This window comes from Pseudonaja textilis, chromosome 6 (genome assembly GCF_049901715.1).
Source record: "Pseudonaja textilis isolate UNSWEBS1 chromosome 6, rPseTex1.2, whole genome shotgun sequence".
NCBI lineage: Eukaryota > Metazoa > Chordata > Lepidosauria > Squamata > Elapidae > Pseudonaja > Pseudonaja textilis.
Window position 1 is genome coordinate 40,883,240 of NC_141995.1, and position 16,841 is coordinate 40,900,080.

The window sequence follows — 16,841 nt, forward strand, 5'->3', positions numbered from 1 at the left end:
TATTATTATTATTATTATTATTATTATTAGTAGTAGTAGTACATCCTTTTTTGAGCCTCATTTTTCTGGTTCTGCTTTGTAGTAGCATTTCATTACAGTGCGGTTCTCTGACATGGTGTATTTCTGCCACTTCTGAGGTTGTTCAGCTTCCAATAACCCTGCAGGCCCATGCCCTGGTTACTCAGCAGTGGGACCCATGGCCTGTAACCCACTTATCGATGGAAGCCCAGGTTCCTCAACACCTGACACGGTCCTTGTTAACCTGGGTGATGACCGAGCCTGTATAGCTTTGTTCAGTTGTGTTTCATCATGATTCATTGCATGGGTTGTTGAGTGCACTCAGTTCTGATCCTCGGCCTAGACATCTCTGACAAAGTTAGACCTGCTGGTAGTTTGCACTACCGCCAGCACAGCTCTCAGCTTCATTGGAACAGTTAAGCCTCTCAATAATAAATTAGGGATGAAACATATAACAATGATAATCATTGTCATCAGGACACTTGGTACCAGTGGAGTTGCAAAAGACTACCCTACTCGGAACATATATTTTAAGAAAATACTTGGTTGAGTCAGTCAATTATATTTGTGATACATTTTAAAGTATCCAGTTGACTGAGTTTTGTGTTTAATGAATAAAACAGATAACAATAACAATAATAATAATAAATGCAAAAAGCCCCACTGGACTTAAATAAATACTCAACAGAGTTTAACTGTTCAGCAGCCACATCAAAATTAACTTTGGACTTGAAAAATGTGCTATATTATCCATGCAGCAAGGAAAAATGCAAAAAATAGAAAGAATAGAACTGAGAGATGGAAGCAGAGTGAAAGCATTAGCAAAGGATGACAGTTACAAATACCTAGGCATATTGGAAGCAGATAACATCTTGAATGGAAAAGTCAAAGAGTTAACGCATCAGGAGGCTCCTCAAAATATTAAAATCAAAACTGAGTTCTGGAAACATAATTAAAGCCATTAATTCATGGGCAGTTCTAGTGATATGCTACTCAGTTGGAATTATCAATGTGGACTGGAAAATATGCAAACTTTGATTATGCTTTACATCCACGAAGTGACATCGACAAGTTGCACCTGCCAGGAAAAATAGGGGGCAGAGGGCTATTGCAAATCCATCAAGCTGTAGAAGAAGAAATATGAAGTTTGAATGATTATGTGAACCAAAGTACAGAAAAATTGCTGTAGCCTGTGAAAACAGAGAACATTATAAAAACAGAAACAAAGGCAGAATATAAGGAAAAACAGCTGGATGACAATTGAATAGATGGAAAACCAAAACCGCTTTGCATGGACAGCACTTGAAAAACACTGAAGGAAAATGTGATGGCAGCTTGACATGGGCATGGCTTAAGATGGGAACCTTCAAGAAAGAAATGGAAGGTTTAATATATGCTGCTCAAGAACAAGCACTGCAAACCAGTGCCATGAAAGCGAAGATACAAAAAACCACAGACAATCCAAACTGCTGTTTTAGTAATGACAAAGTTGAAACTGTTTTACATTTAATATGTGAATGCAGCAAAATTGCACAAACAGATTACGAAGCAAGACATGACCAAGTTGCTAAATAAATCCACTGATCATTATGTAAAAAATATGACTTACCTGTATCTGAAAAGTCCTGGGGGACATAAAGTAGAAAAAGTTATTGAAAATGAGAAGTTGAAGATCTTGTGGGAATTTTGAATACAGATGGATCATCATTTGGAACATAACACGCCAGATATCACAGTTGTTGAAAACCGAAACGTACAATTTAGTGATATCAGTACATAGCCAGAATTGAGAAACCAGACAGTAAGTGCCACCTATGCAAAGAAGCTGAAGAAACAGGGGATCACCTGCTGTGAGAAGATCGCACAGACTGACAACAAGCAGCGGCATGACAAAGTAGCAACAATGGTTCATTGGAAGATCTGCAAGAAATATCATTTGCCTGCAAGCAAGAACTGCTAGGACCATATAATAGAGAAAGTCAGAAAATGAAGAAGTTAAATTGCTCTGGGACTTTAGAATTCAAACAGACAGGCAGCCGCCACATAACATTCGAGACTTAACAACTGTCAATACGAAAGACAAAAAAGTCTAGTGTCTGGAAACAGCAGAATAGAGGAGAAAGAACTGGAGAAGATACAAATATACAAAGACCAGAAATAGAAATAGAATGACTGTGGCAAAGACAAACAAAGGTAGTACCAATAATAATAGTTGCCTTGGGTGCAATCCCAAAATAACTGGAACCCCACTTGAACATCATTGGCATTAAAGATAGTTTATACTATCTTTGTTTGGAAATTAGCTGAGGCTGGCTGGTAAGCTTCAAATTTCTGGACAAATGAAGACGTGGAATTTATCAAAAATTATTCACTTATATAAGTGCAAGATATTGTCTTCCTTTCAAAAGCAAAGGATTTTTCTATAATTGGAATGGTTTAAAAATGTCAAATAAATGTTTATTATTGCACTAGTACTACTCATTGATTGGTGAGTTGTTTTTCTATACATAAAAGAGCAGGGTTTAAGAATATATGTATGAAATGCCTTATGAGATAATATACTGTAATCAGGGGTGGGATTCTACCAGTTCGCACCTATTCGCTAGAACTGGTTGTTAACATTATAAGCAGTTCAGAGAACCAGTTATTAGAAGAAATTATTGGCCTAATCCTGTAAGGAAGGCAGGAAGGAAACATTCTGGTGTTGCTTACAGAAACTGCCTCTCCGTTAACATTTATTACATTCTTGGCAGGACTAGACTTCTTGTCTCAGGAACTTCTCTGGAGTTTTTTTCCCCTCCTTTGCTGGTACTTTGCTTGTGTGGAGTGATCATTCAAAGTTACAATGGCACTGAAAAAAATGACTTATGACCATTTTTCACACTTACAACTGTTGCAGCATCCCCACAGTCATGAGAGGCCAGGCGAGGAGATGCGTGCTTCGATGTGAGTGATATTGTGTTGGCCACACCCAGCCAATAACATGGCCACTAAGCCACACCCACCAACTAAGCCACGCCCACAGAACCGGTTGTTAAAATGTTTGAATCCCACCCCTGACTTTAATGATTAAATTTCTGGATGCAAACTGGAGATATGCAAACCTTTATTCTTGTGTATCCTGAAACTCATAAGTGACATTGAGGTATCAATATTTCAGTTTAATGCACTGCAAAAATAACTTTAAAGAGAATGTTACTTGTATGACATCTTTAAACTGGTGAGGGAATGCACATGCAATGAACAAAACATTTATATTATGTAGGCTTGGATCCATGATTGTCCATCCACCGAAATATCAAATCCAGTGAACCATTTTTTCAATAGAAATTGTACATTATAAAACATTTTCAGGACATGTACAGGTTCCTCAAGAATATAGACAAAGTAATATGTGAGCCTTCACTTTCTTTTCAAAAACAGAAGCAATCTAAATTAAATTCTGTTCGCAAATTTTTTTATAATGGAATAACTACATTGGATCCACTCAATTATACCCACTTTATACCTTTTTTTCCTCTTTGTCTCTTTCCACCAAGACATATTTAGGAATTAAGATTTTAGAATTCCTTTGATGAAATTTTTTTAGTAGTAGTACTGATTTTTGAAAAATATACTAAAAATGAAAGTACACTTTCTTCGAAGTGAGAAAATTTTTAATGTTTTAGTAGAAATCTAACTGAAGACAATACCTTAATGAATAGTAGAAAGGAAAGGAGGAAACATGGCATTAGAAAAAAGAAAACAAATAATCACAGAAAATAAATATATACCTCTACGGAATAAGAACCCATAAATCCTTTGTTCACCCTGAAAATGAATTGGCTTTCTAAAATCTTTCATAAACCATTTTTGATTGGGGAGACAAAATAAGACAAGCACCTTTAAAGAAATATAGGGTTAGAAAGAAAAATAAATTAAAAATAAAATAAAATGAAATGAAAGAAAGAATAACACTTTGATATTGATTTTAAAAAGAAATATAAACACAATCACATATTCAATATTTGTAGACAGGGACCTTTGTACAAGGAAGGTAGCCTGCTGAGAAAAAGCATTTCTAACATAAGTAATAAATGATCAGCTTTGAATAAAACAAGCACATATTTTAGGTTTTTCACTGCTATTATTTGTTGTATTAATTTTTCAGACAGAACATTTTTCTAGATTTTTAAATATCACTAAACCAGTGAAGTATATATATTATTTTTCCAATATTTAACTATACTAAACTTGCAGTTCACGACAGGAACAGAACTAATTTCTTACAGCACATTAATTTAGGATACAGACAAAAACCTCAAAAGGTCTCTATAGGAAAGATTAATGGATCATTTTTAAAATGTGCTCAGAAACTTTTAATGAAAGAATTGACTAAAAAATCACTTCTACATATCTTTCTAGCTGGCACATTGCTTTCAACCCTGCCAACATGGTCTGATGCATTAGTTTTGAATGTACTTTGGGAAAAATAGTGTTGGACCTAAAGACCAAGAACGACAATTTAGCTGCCTCCTCCTCCTCCTCCTCCTCCTCCTCCTTCTCTTTCCCTTTCCCTTTCTCTCCCCCTCTTCTCCCTCTCCTCTTCTTGCTTAGGAAAGGCAGTTTCAGATGACATAATAATTGCACTGAAACATAAGGGAGGCCAATTCATAACTTTCTGATAGTATCCAGACCAGAAGACAGACATTATATTTCTGTTACTGGGAATAAAACACATAATCCCAGTCTCATAAATACATGAATATGTATATACATGAATATTCCAGCATCTGGTCCATTGTATGCAGTATATGCTACAAATTAGTTTACAAAGTGTTTTATATGGTCAAAATCTTCCAACTACACCCATTGCTAAAGGTCACCAAGAGCAGGGAAAGTAAATGCCAGGATAACCACAAAAATATCAGCTGATTTCCTGTTAATTATTCTTTTCTTTCCAGAAAAAAACAATCACAATTCTTTTGTTTCTCAGCAAGGAACCAACTGCAGCTTGATTGATAAAAATATGTAAATTAGAATCCCATTCCTTCAAGCAGTGCTGGGACTAACAGGAGTATGCTTAATACATCACTCAGGATAAATATTGCTCATAGAAGTCAAATTTAGATGACAATTTGTCCTCAAAGGAAGGGAAATATTTTGTGCAAAAACAGGTAAACCAGTCATCCTGACTGAACTACTTATCTTATGTGCCACATTATAATTCTAGTGGAAGAAAGGATTTTGTGCTTGCTTTTTCCCCATGGAAACAGTTTACTGCTCTCCAAAGTAGTTGACATGAAAAGCACATAGTTTAATTTTATGTTTCTCAATATAATACCAAGAGATCCAGTGTGCTATCTATGACCTACACCCACCCACCCACCCACCCACCCACACACACACACGTATATACGAAACTGTTTGGTATATAATAAATTAATTTATAAATTCTAGAATCACATTTATTTCCAGGAATGCTCTGCAATTATAGAAATATAGAAACATATAATACAATAAAATTTGTAGGGGCTGTAGTTCTTTATGGTATTGGGAAATATGTACTTGTCCATAAAAGAGAAAGAGATGAGTTACACAGGACATTCTGGAGTTTATATGATTACTTAGGAAAAAAAACTTTGTCCATTTATCTTAGGAAATGTCATAGTGTCACTTTTTTGGGGGGAGAACCATTTCCATCATTTCCATGATTTTGTATGAGATAGCATGCTTTCAATATCTGAAATGTGTCCAACTCTATTATTCTGGGAATTTCTGATGGAATTTCTTGGCAAAAAATGAATGTCTATTATGTGTATAGCAAATATTAAACCTCTGCAGAGAAGTAATAAAATATAATCAGAAAGAATGAACATGCTTAAATCATTATGATGTAAAATAATCCAGAATTTTCTTCTGACAACAGTTTCAGAGGCAAATTCATAGACATTGCAGTTTTTATAGAGTTGCAGATGTGGAAACTATACTGTTGTATCAAAGATGTGCCAAAACAATATTTATTTATTTTTTAAAAAAAGTAAAGGCTCTTATTCATTGAATACAAAAAAAGTAATTTTTGAATGTCTGAGTATCGAAGAAGGTAATTTTTGAGTATCTCTAACAGTCCATTGTATTATATATGATACTTTTTTTGAAATATCTACCCAAGTCTCCAGTAAAGATGGAGTATATAATAAACAATCAACTTTTCCTTTCTTCCAATAGGACACCTCTATTGGAATTCTCCAATACCAGGGACCTACTGATTAAATTGGACTGATTGGATACAACCCTAAATTTATATTATATATTTATGTTTCAGCAAATTAACTTATAGTTAAAATCCAATACTGTACAAATGCATATCTCATACCGATTTTAAGAAAGCTCATCATAAATTGATGGAAACCTCAATAAGTTATACATGGTATGAGAAAAAAATTTAACCACAAAAAGTTTGACAGAAAACAATAAAAGTTGAAGAATGTTAGTAGCTTTATATAAATATGGAGAACATTTGAAAGACTAATGCAGTTCAGTGACTTTGATGAGTCTTTATAACACTATTGTGCATACATTATAACATAGAAGGAAGAAAAAAGCAGAGGACCCAAAATGGGTGAAGTGTGCTATTGATGTAATGAAATAGAAAACCAGCAGATATGGAAAGACCTCAAGGGACTCTTGATGCAAATGTCAAGGTTTTCAAAGGGGGAAAATGAAAGAACAAATGCTTTAAAAAAAGAAAGTATGTATTCTCCTTATGCCACAAAGTATAGCATAACCACAACAATGTTTTTGTTAAGCATGTGTCAGAGATAGCCGAGGATAAATGTATTGATAGATAAGTCATTCATACAACCTTGAACATGTTACTCAAGACAAAAATGTCCTTTACAATAAAAGTATTTGCATATAGTCATCATTTAAGTTGTCTTCTTTGTAATATTAGTAAAAGAAGAAATACAATGTTATCCTGTTCAAAAAAAAAACCCTTATGCCTCCAATCACACTTGCTGAAACTTAGACTACCTAGAAAATTGGGGGGAATCATCTATCTTTCTATCTATCATCGATACATCAATCCATATCCATCATCTGTTGGATGATCATCTGCAAATTGTTTCCTTCATAGTGCAAAATAGAAAAAGGAACTGTTTTATACTTCTATATGTAATTCTGCTGCTGCTGCTGTAAAACATTTAGGGATGGAATAATCAAAGGCCAATCCTTTTGGGGCTGTACATGCTAATTACCCATGTCATTGTTTCCAGTGGCTCTTTGTTACCCATTCAAAGTCAAGTCAGGAAAGTTCACAAGAATTGCAGGAATGTTACTTTATTGTTGTAAGGCATAATAACAGAATATTGAAAGCTTGCAAAACTTTCTTTCTGTTACCTCTTATATCAAGGATCAAGGCAAATCCATTTTGGTCTGTCCATGTCTTGCAAGATTAAGTTTTCATCCTGTCCTTTAACATGCTGTTCATGAATGTGCTCTGCTAGTCCTCTGCCTGTCCTGTCTAGGCTGTTACAATCTTTATGTTGCATATGGCTCCTGATTTTTCTTCTTGGGTTTCTGGGTCTTTTGGTTTACTTAAGATTTGCATGGCTTTAGCTGATTTGTGTGCTATAGAGATGCTGTTTTGTTGTAATAGTCTGTTGAGTGTTTCTGATATGTTTTTGAGTATGACAGTGTTATCCTTTCCATAGCAGAGTTGGTTAATAAAAATGTATGTGTATTCTTTTTGTCGGAAGGTTGTATAGATGATCTGGGTTCTTTTCCCTGGTATTCTGAGTGGCTGCAGTGCATTTATTTATATCTGAGTAATCCTCTTTCAGTTCCCCTTGTGGAAATTGGACTGTTACTTTGTTTATCAAGCATTTGGTAATTTGTGTTATTTTGGAAGCCCATATATTGTTGCAAACATATACAGTATATCTAATGAATTGGAATCCATTTCTAAAGTAATAAATTAGATCTTGACTTGTAAAAGTTGACTTGTGCAGCAGCCAGTTGTAGAAATACCTTCTTTTTGATCTGTTGATGCAACTAGACAATATTTGCAACAGTGTTCAACATCTCTGACTTGTTTAGGCCAGTAAAATTTTAAATATAATTTTAACATGGTAACGTTATAACATATGCTGTACCATACCAGAAATACAATAATTAGTATTTCCACTAATTTATAGTTTTAAAGTTGAGAACAATGATTGATTATTGATACAATGTTACAGCTTCATTTCAATCCACTGCAGCAGTTTCTGTGGCTGATTTGAGATATGGTGTGTTTGAATGCTTTCCAAATTGTTCAACAAGTAATTGTGGATGGTTACAATAAAATGCCTATACATACATAACCCTTAATATCATCTGTCCCAGTCACCTGCAATTTAACTGGAGACAGACAGAATCCTAAAGGACTGAAGTCTTACACCAGGCTTGTTGAGGAAAAGTACGTTGAGAATATTACCTTTCAGGCTATATTCTAGTACTTTTTTTTTTTTAGGTTTGGTCTCTTTGTTTTGAGCCTAGTCCAATGGCCTTGGAAAAGAAAACTGAGCTGTGTCTCTCTGTCTTCTCTTCTCAGCTTTAACAATTTACTAGGTCTCTATGTATTTAACTTGCCCCAAGGTGCTACTCATATACTGTGGTGCCAAAAATTTAATGGTATTGAACTTGGTGCCAAAATATATTTTTTATGCCAGCTGCACTGGATTAATTATCTAGTTTTCTCAAATGTCTGTTTCTGCAATAGTGATTGCCTTTGAGGATGTAATAGAAACTGTGCTTTGGGCAGACTGCAATTTCAAACCTTCTGTTTGAAGTGCTAGGGCAAAAAAGAAAAAAGAAGAAAAGAAAAAAGAAAAGGAAGTAAGAAGAGAAAGAAAAGAAATATTGTGAAAACAAAGTATGAATTCTTTGCTATATCCACATTTTAAGACTGAACAGCTTCTATATTATTTGTCACTATTTATATTAACTTCTTTTTAATGACAAATATCTGCATTTGGTTATTGGGTTGTATCCTAGGAAAACATACATTGATTGATTGATCAGTAATTTTATTTGAATGGTTCCTTATGTCCAAAAGAATTTCATTTTATTTTAGATTAGGTTAGTGCAGTGATACCAAAACTTTTACTTTTGTTACCCAAAATCACTTATCAGAAAATCCTTTTTACCCAATACAGATAAAACTAAGACAACTTAAATGTCTCTGTTTTGATAGGGTAATGGGTTCATGTCTTATTACCCAAAAGAATACCATCATTACTCTATTTTTGGTAATTTACCCAGGTTTGTTTAAAATAACACATATATAAATTTATATATAATATATATAATCTAACTATCCAAACAATCACACACATATATACCTCTGCCATTATGACTTCTATTGGAACTTGTTTTCTGTTTTGGACATAGAAATTATCATACTGATAAAGCAAAATATATTCTTATGCAAATGTTTCTTTTATTCAGAAAATTCAACAACTGTGAAAAATATCTTGGATTGAGAAAGTTGTTAGAAGACTAGGTAAATTTTTATTTTTATTTTATTTAAGTTTTTATTGGTTTTTAAAAACAAACATAAACAAACAAAACATAAAAAAATCAAGCCATCTTCCATATGTATACATACAGTGTGCCGGTTGGTTTACAAATTGTTTTGTGCTTCCATTTCGTAGTCTTCAATTACAATTACATTGCATATAATCTCGTATTTTCAATTAAAAATTAAATACCTTAGTATCATTATTAATCAATCATTTGACTATACTTTTATTCATTCATGTTTTACAGGATAATCATAATTTACTTAGTTTGTTTTATAACAGTTCATATTATCATCCCAAATCTATCCTACAATCATTTTGTAGATATAATAAGAAAGAAGTACATCTTTATATATTTATTATTTTGTAAAAGTCTACATATTTAATTACTGTATTTTATTGTCTAACCACTGATAGAATAGATCCCAAATTTTATAAAATTGTTTATCCTCTTGTTCGCTAATTTCAAATGTCAATCTACTCATTTCAGCACATTCCAATATTTTCTTAATGATTTCCTCCTGTGATGGTGTTTTCTCATTCTTCCAGTTTTTACCAAATACAATCCTAGCCGCTGTTAATACATTTACAATCAGATATTTCAAGTCTTTACTATATATTTCAGGTAAAATTCCCAATAAAAATATCTCTGGTTTCAAGTCTATATGTTTTTTTTGTCATTTTTTCCAACCACGTGTGGATTTTAGTCCAGTATTTTTTAGCATCTGCACAAGTCCACCACATATAGTAATATGAGCCAGGTGTCTGATGACATTTCCAAACATCTTTCAGATTTATTCTTGAACATTCTTGCTATTCTTGTCGGCGGGAAATGCCACCTGTAAAACATCTTATACAAATTTTCTTTATATGCTGTTGACATTGTCATTTTATAATTTTGAGACCACAAGTTTTGCCATTTCTCTAAATCAATCCCATATTCAAAAATCTTCCCCCAAGCAATCATAGTTTCTTTAACTTGTTAATTTCTAATAAATATCCATACAATTTTTTAATCACCTTTTCATCAGTACCTGTCAAAATCTTATCTAAATCAAGTTTTTGTATAGATTTGAGTTCACCCTTTTCATTCAATATTTCACCATATCTAACTGTTTGTTCCTTTTTGTATATTATAGGATAAGAAAATACTTCAATAGTCGATAGCCAGACTGGAATTTTCAAATAACATTGTCTTTTAATCCTCTCCCAGTTTAACCACAGAGACTCCCATATATAATGTCTTCTAAAATACTCCTGTGTTTTAGTTCCTTTATACCATAAAAAAACATGCCACCCCAACAACAGATCATGTCCTTCTAATGTCAACAATCTAGTATTTCTTAATGTTATCCATTCCTTAACCCACATCAGATTTGTAGCTTGATAATACAACTCTCAATTAGGCAAATCAAATCCTCCTCTAATTCTGGCATCTTGCAAAAGTTTTAACTTTATTTTCGCTTTCTTACCTTGCCATATATATTTCAACACAATTTTATTTAAATCTTCAAAGTAATCTTTTCCAAGCCTAATTGGAATTGTTTGAAACAAATATAAAATTCTTGGTAATATATTCATCTTGATTGTTGAAATTCTCCCTATTAGTGACTGTTGTAAATTTTTCCATTTCGCCAGATCTAGCGCTATCTGCTGTTTAAGTTTGATATAATTATTCTCTTTTAGTGTACTATATCTTGCTGTCAAATATATCCCCAAGTACTTGATCTTATTCGTGACCTGAATTTTCAATAGGTCTGCCAGTTCTTCCTTTTGTCTTAATAGCATATTCTTTGTCAAGATCTTTGTCTTATCTTTATTTATTTTCAAACCAGCCACATTTCCATATGTCTCTATTTTTTCTATCAATTTTGGTGCTGTTTCTAGAGGGTCTTCTAAGATGAAAACCAGACCAACTGCAAATGCTTGCACCTTAAATTCTTCCTTTTTGATTTTCATTCCTTTTATATTCTTTTCATCTCTAATATTTCTGTTTAGCACTTCCAAAGTTAACACAAACACCAAAGGTGATAGTGGGCACTGTTGTCTTGTTCCTTTTCTTACATTGATAGAGTCTGTTAGTTCTCCCTCTATCACAATGGTCGGGGAACAGGGGTAAATTACCCCAAATGGGGTAAAAGTGAAAATCTGGGGGTAATGAGGAGGTTGCGCTGGCCAATGGCGGAACTATCGGCATAGCAGCAGTTATTAAAACACCCTTGAGGCAAATTTATCCCCTCCACCCCACCCTTGTTTCCTGGGTCGGAAATGACTCCAGGCTAGATTCTGCAAGAGCCGCGCCGCCCGTTTTTAGGGAAGGCGAGCTTCTGGCATAGGGCAGAGCATTTTGGGAAAAGGGACGCTTTCCCCGCTGCTGCGATGACCGCACGCTTTTGGCGCGCAGTTTGTGTCACCGTGGCTCCCAAATATCATCCTCCCTTCCCGCTTCCTCGCCCCAGGCCCTGCCTGCCTGCCAACTAGCCAGCCAGCCCGGCTCCTTCCCGAAGCCTCTCATCACTGCCAGGCACACAGGAAGCGAAGAGGCACCTGCAACTGCCGCCTTGGCCCCGAGAAAATTCCCAGAAGCCCTCAGGAAGCCTGGTGACATTTCATTCCCTGGGCGAGCTATCCCGCCTTCTTCCCAGCCGCGGGGTGGGGGGGGAGGGCACCTCCTCCCGCCTCGACCTCCAAATTATGTGTCAGCAGCCTGAGGTGGCCGGGAGGGGAGAGGCCGGGAGGGCGTCATTTTCTGGCGCTGCCTTGGCTTCCTTCATGCAAGACCGGCGGTCTCCGACTTGCGTCTTGTGCGTCAGCGTGCGTGCCTTGCGGAGGAGTCAGGGGTGGCAGCTCCGCTTGGTGCGAGTGCGAACTGGTGGCCAGCCTTGACTCAGCTGGATACAGGGGGAAGGCGGCGGGTGTGTGTGTGGGGGGGGGCGACAGATCTTGTGCAACCATCTTCCCTTGTGGAGTCAGAGCTGCAGTTTCAAAGTCTCCGCCAAACTTTCATTTGCTGGCCTCAAAACCACGCTGCGGCCAGGGAAGGTGACTGGGCCAGCTACCTCGTCTTCTTTCAGGGACTCTCCTGGAGTGACTCAGGGACAGGATGGCACCCGGAGCAGTTTTGGCTTGAGGCTTTCCTTTCTCTCTTTCTGCCCGTTTCTTTTCCTTGAGAGGAGCACGACATCACACACACACTTGCCAAATCCGGGGCTTTGATCTTCAGCAGCTGCAGCTGCATTTTCTAAAGCTGTGTGTGTGTGCACGCGTTATGTTCAGTGCACAGAAACTGCCTTTATTATATACCACCCCATGGCTGGTGTGCAATATGTTCCAGTAAAAATAATGCACATCTTTATTAAATTTGGTGCATCCTGCTAATTGGTACACAGCCTGTCAGTCAGGGTTACAACTTTTCCAATCATTGTCTTTTTCACCCTTCAGATGACATCAATTAGAAAAAGAATATACCAGGAAGAATTCCTTGATTATGGGTTTACCCAAATTGACGACAAAGGAATAATGAAACCACAGTGTGTTGTTTGTTTGAAAGTACTGACTGCAGAATCTTTGAAAAAGAGTCAATTGAAGAAACACTTGGATAATTTGCACCCACATCTGGCTTCAAAACCACGGGAATATTTTGTCAATTTGGAAATGTCTGTCAAAAGACAAAGATTGGACAGCAGCTTTAGAGGTACATTCAGTCAATGTTCAGCATCCAAGGCTAGCTTTGAAGTGGCCTGGTTGATTGCCCGAAACAAAAAACCTTATACTATTGGTGAGGATTTGGTTAAACCAGCAGCTTTGAAAATGGCAGAGATTATGTGTGGTCAGAATGAAGCCAAGAAACTAAATTGTGTGCCCTTGTCTGCAAGAGTTGTTAAAGAAAGAGTTTCTATTTTAGCAAAAAATGTGAGGCAACAAGTTATTTCCTCAGTAAAAGAGAGTAAATACTTTGCTATTCAGCTAGATGAGACTACGGATGTTAGTAGTAATTCTCAGCTGATGGTATATGTCCGCTACAAAGGTTTACATTTAATTGAAGAGGAATTGTTGTTTTGTTCTCCTCTTGACTTGCGATCTCGTGGAATTGATATCTTCAATAAAGTTAATGAATACTTTAATGACGTCAATTTAAAGTGGGAAGACTGCCTTGCTGTGTCTGTTGATGGAGCTCCAGCTATGTTGGGTCATGTTAATGGTTTTGTGGCTTTTGTGAGAGAGAAAACCCAAAAGTTGAAGTAAACCACTGTATTATCCATCGCCAGAGCTCTGCTTGTGAAACATTTGGAACCTACATTAGAGGCCGTCATGCATGATGTTATGAAGATTGTCAATGTTGTCAAAAGGACATGCACTAAACACGCGATTATTTCAGTGAATTATGTAAAGCTGGTGATGCTGAATATACAGACCTACTTTATCATACTGAAGTGAGGTGGCTCTCACGTGGAAATGTTCTGAACCGAGTGTGGGCTCTCAAAACTGAACTTGAAAGTTTTATGGTTGAGAAAAAGCATGTTCTTGCAGAGAAGTTTACAAACCCCTTGTGGGTTGCACATCTTGCATATTGCTTGAATATGTTTGAGCATGTTAATGTATTGAACAAAGAATTGCAAGGAAAAACATAAATATAATTTCAGCCAGAGAAAAGATTTCTGCATTTGGATCAAAGCTTTCATATTGGAGGCAAAAAGTTGAACAGAAAAAGATAGCTACCTTTTCAACGTTAGCTTTGTTCTTGGAAGATTGTGAAAATATTACTTTTGAAGACATCAAGGATACAGTTATAAGGCATCTTACTAAACTCAAAGAGCGGTTCTCTGATTACTTTCCAGATCTTGATTCACATGCTGTCAGTTGGATTGTAGACCCTTTAAATGTGAAATTTGTGCTGTACCAGAAGAGCCTCAAGGGTTGGCAGAGTCACTTCTTGAGCTTCGATGCAGTAATGAAGCACAGATTGCATTTGAAAACAAAGCAGATCTTTCACATTTTTGGATGTCAACACCTGCAAAGGCCTTCAAAATTGCACATGAGGAAGCATTCAAAAAGTTGCTGCCTTTGCAACAACCTACACTTTGCGAACAAGGATTTTCCACTCTTACGAACATAAAAACAAAGACAAGAAATCGATTGGACCCGGAAGACTGTATCCATATTGCTCTGACATCAAAATGTCCCAATATTGATGATCTCGTATCCAAGATGAAGCAACATCATTTCTCCAAAACCTGAAGTTTTCAAATAAGTTGAAGCTTTCAAAGTAATTTTAAATACAGTATTTGAATTCAAAATGTTATTGGATGTATGATTTCCTTACTTTCAAATCAAGGGGTAACGTCTGCGTTTATAAATTTTTGGGGTAAGAGGTAAAAAAATTCCCTGACCCCTGCTCTATCATTACCTTTGCCGTTTGCTTATAGTATATAGCTTCTATTGCTTGAATAAATTTTCTAGCAAAACCCATCTCCCAGTAATAACATGAATTGCCAATTCACATTATCAAATGCCTTCTGTGCATCTAGAAATATCAGAGCCATTTGTTTTTCAGGATGTGCCTCATAGTATTCCAAGGTGTCCAAGATTACTCTCATATTATCTTTAATTTGTCTCTTTGGCAGAAATCCATTTTGATCAGGATGAATAAAATTATTTAAATATTTTTTAAGTCTTTCTGCCAATATTGAAGCAAAGATGTTATAATCTGCATTTAGTAGAGAAATAGGTCTATAGTTCTTAATTTGTAATGGATCGGCCTCCTCTTTTGGAATAAGTGTAATATAGGCTTCTGACCATGATTTAGGTATCTTCTTCTTTAACATAACTTCATTCATAACTTCTAGCAATGGAAGATTCAACGATTCTTATAATGTTTTTAAAATTCTGCAGGAAGTCCATCTGGGCCTCGTGCCTTTCCATTATTTTGCTGCTTGAGTGCTTCAGTTAACTCCATCATCGTTATATTGCTTTCTAACATTGTTTCAATCTCTGTAGGTATCTGAGGTAAATTAGCATTCTGTAAGTACTGTTTAACTCTTTCCTCATCAATATTCTCTTGCATATATAGTTTCCCATAGAAGTCTCGAATGATTTCCTTCTTCTCTTTACTACCATAGCAAAACTTGGCCTTGGTCATCTGTTGATTGCAATATTTTCCTTGATTCTTTCTCCTTTCTCAATTTGTATGCTAACCATCTACCTGGTTTGTTTGCGTCTTCAAAGTAGTTCTGTTTAGCACCTCTAATTTTCTGTGCTAATTCTTCTTTTTCTATTTGACCCATTTTATGTTTAACTATATCCATTTTTAGCTTGATGTCCTTTTTCTGTGGCATTTTCTGTAGCTCTTTTTCAAGTCTTTTATACTCATCCTCTAAGGCCTTAGAGGCTAATCTTTTCATAGTATTTCTTTTCCTTGTATAGTCTATTATCAAGCCTCTAACATATGCCTTCATTGTATCCCATACATTCTGAACTGATGTATCTTCTTTTTTGTTTTCTCTAAAGAAAAAAGCCAATTCTTTCTCCATCCACTGTGTGAAGTCTTTTTCCTCGTAGATCTTGGTTCACGTTGTTCTTTGGCTCCCTCCTTTCCACCTACTGCTCCTTCTTCTTTTTCAGTCTCCGTTTGACAGTCCTCTTGGAATTCAATTAGTGAGGTCTCTTTTTCTGCCTCTTCCTCTTTCCTTCCAAAAAATTCTGTATAAAATAATTCCGCTTTCTCAATTGAATCAATTCTATGTCTCTGTTCTTGCCATGTGAATATTAACCCTTCTGGAATCAGCCATCTATAATTCACCTCTTTTTTAAGTAGCATTTTAGTCAGGAATCGGTATTCTCTTCTCATCTCTGTCACTCTTCTGGGTATTTATTTTAAGACCACAATCTCCTTGCCTTTGTATTTCAATGTTTTCTCTCTTGCCACTTGCAATATTTGTGTTTTAATGGCTTTCTTTGTAAATCTAATGTGAACTTCTCTTGGTAAGCTATTTCTCATCGCATATCTTGTGAAAACTTGATAAACCTCATCTATTCCATCCATCATTTTCTCTTGAGTTATTTCCAAAGCTTCAGACAGTATTTCTATCATTATCTCAGCTAAGTTTTGTCCTTTTTCTTCCTCTATGTTTTGGAATCTAAGATAGAATTCTGATCTATCCATCTCCCATCTCAACATACCACTTTTATCTTGTTCAACCACTGTTAATCTATTATCAATATCTCCAATCTTCTTGTCTCTTTGTTTATCTTCTTCAATTTTTTGAAATCTCTCTCTTC

General features: G+C 35.7%; 1 protein-coding gene across 1 annotated transcript; it reads left to right on the forward strand.

Moving 5' to 3' along the window:
• The first annotated feature begins 13,004 nt into the window (after positions 1 to 13,004).
• On the forward strand, positions 13,005 to 13,808 carry LOC113435903 (protein FAM200C-like). The gene has a single exon (XM_026700028.2). The coding sequence runs from the start codon at positions 13,005 to 13,007 to the stop codon at positions 13,806 to 13,808; it is 804 nt and encodes a 267-aa protein (XP_026555813.2).
• Positions 13,809 to 16,841: the final 3,033 nt, after the last annotated feature.

Excerpts from the sequence above, each read along its gene's own strand:
- LOC113435903 (XM_026700028.2), top strand. The coding sequence starts at position 13,005 with ATGACATCAATTAGAAAAAGAATATACCAGGAAGAATTCCTTGATTAT.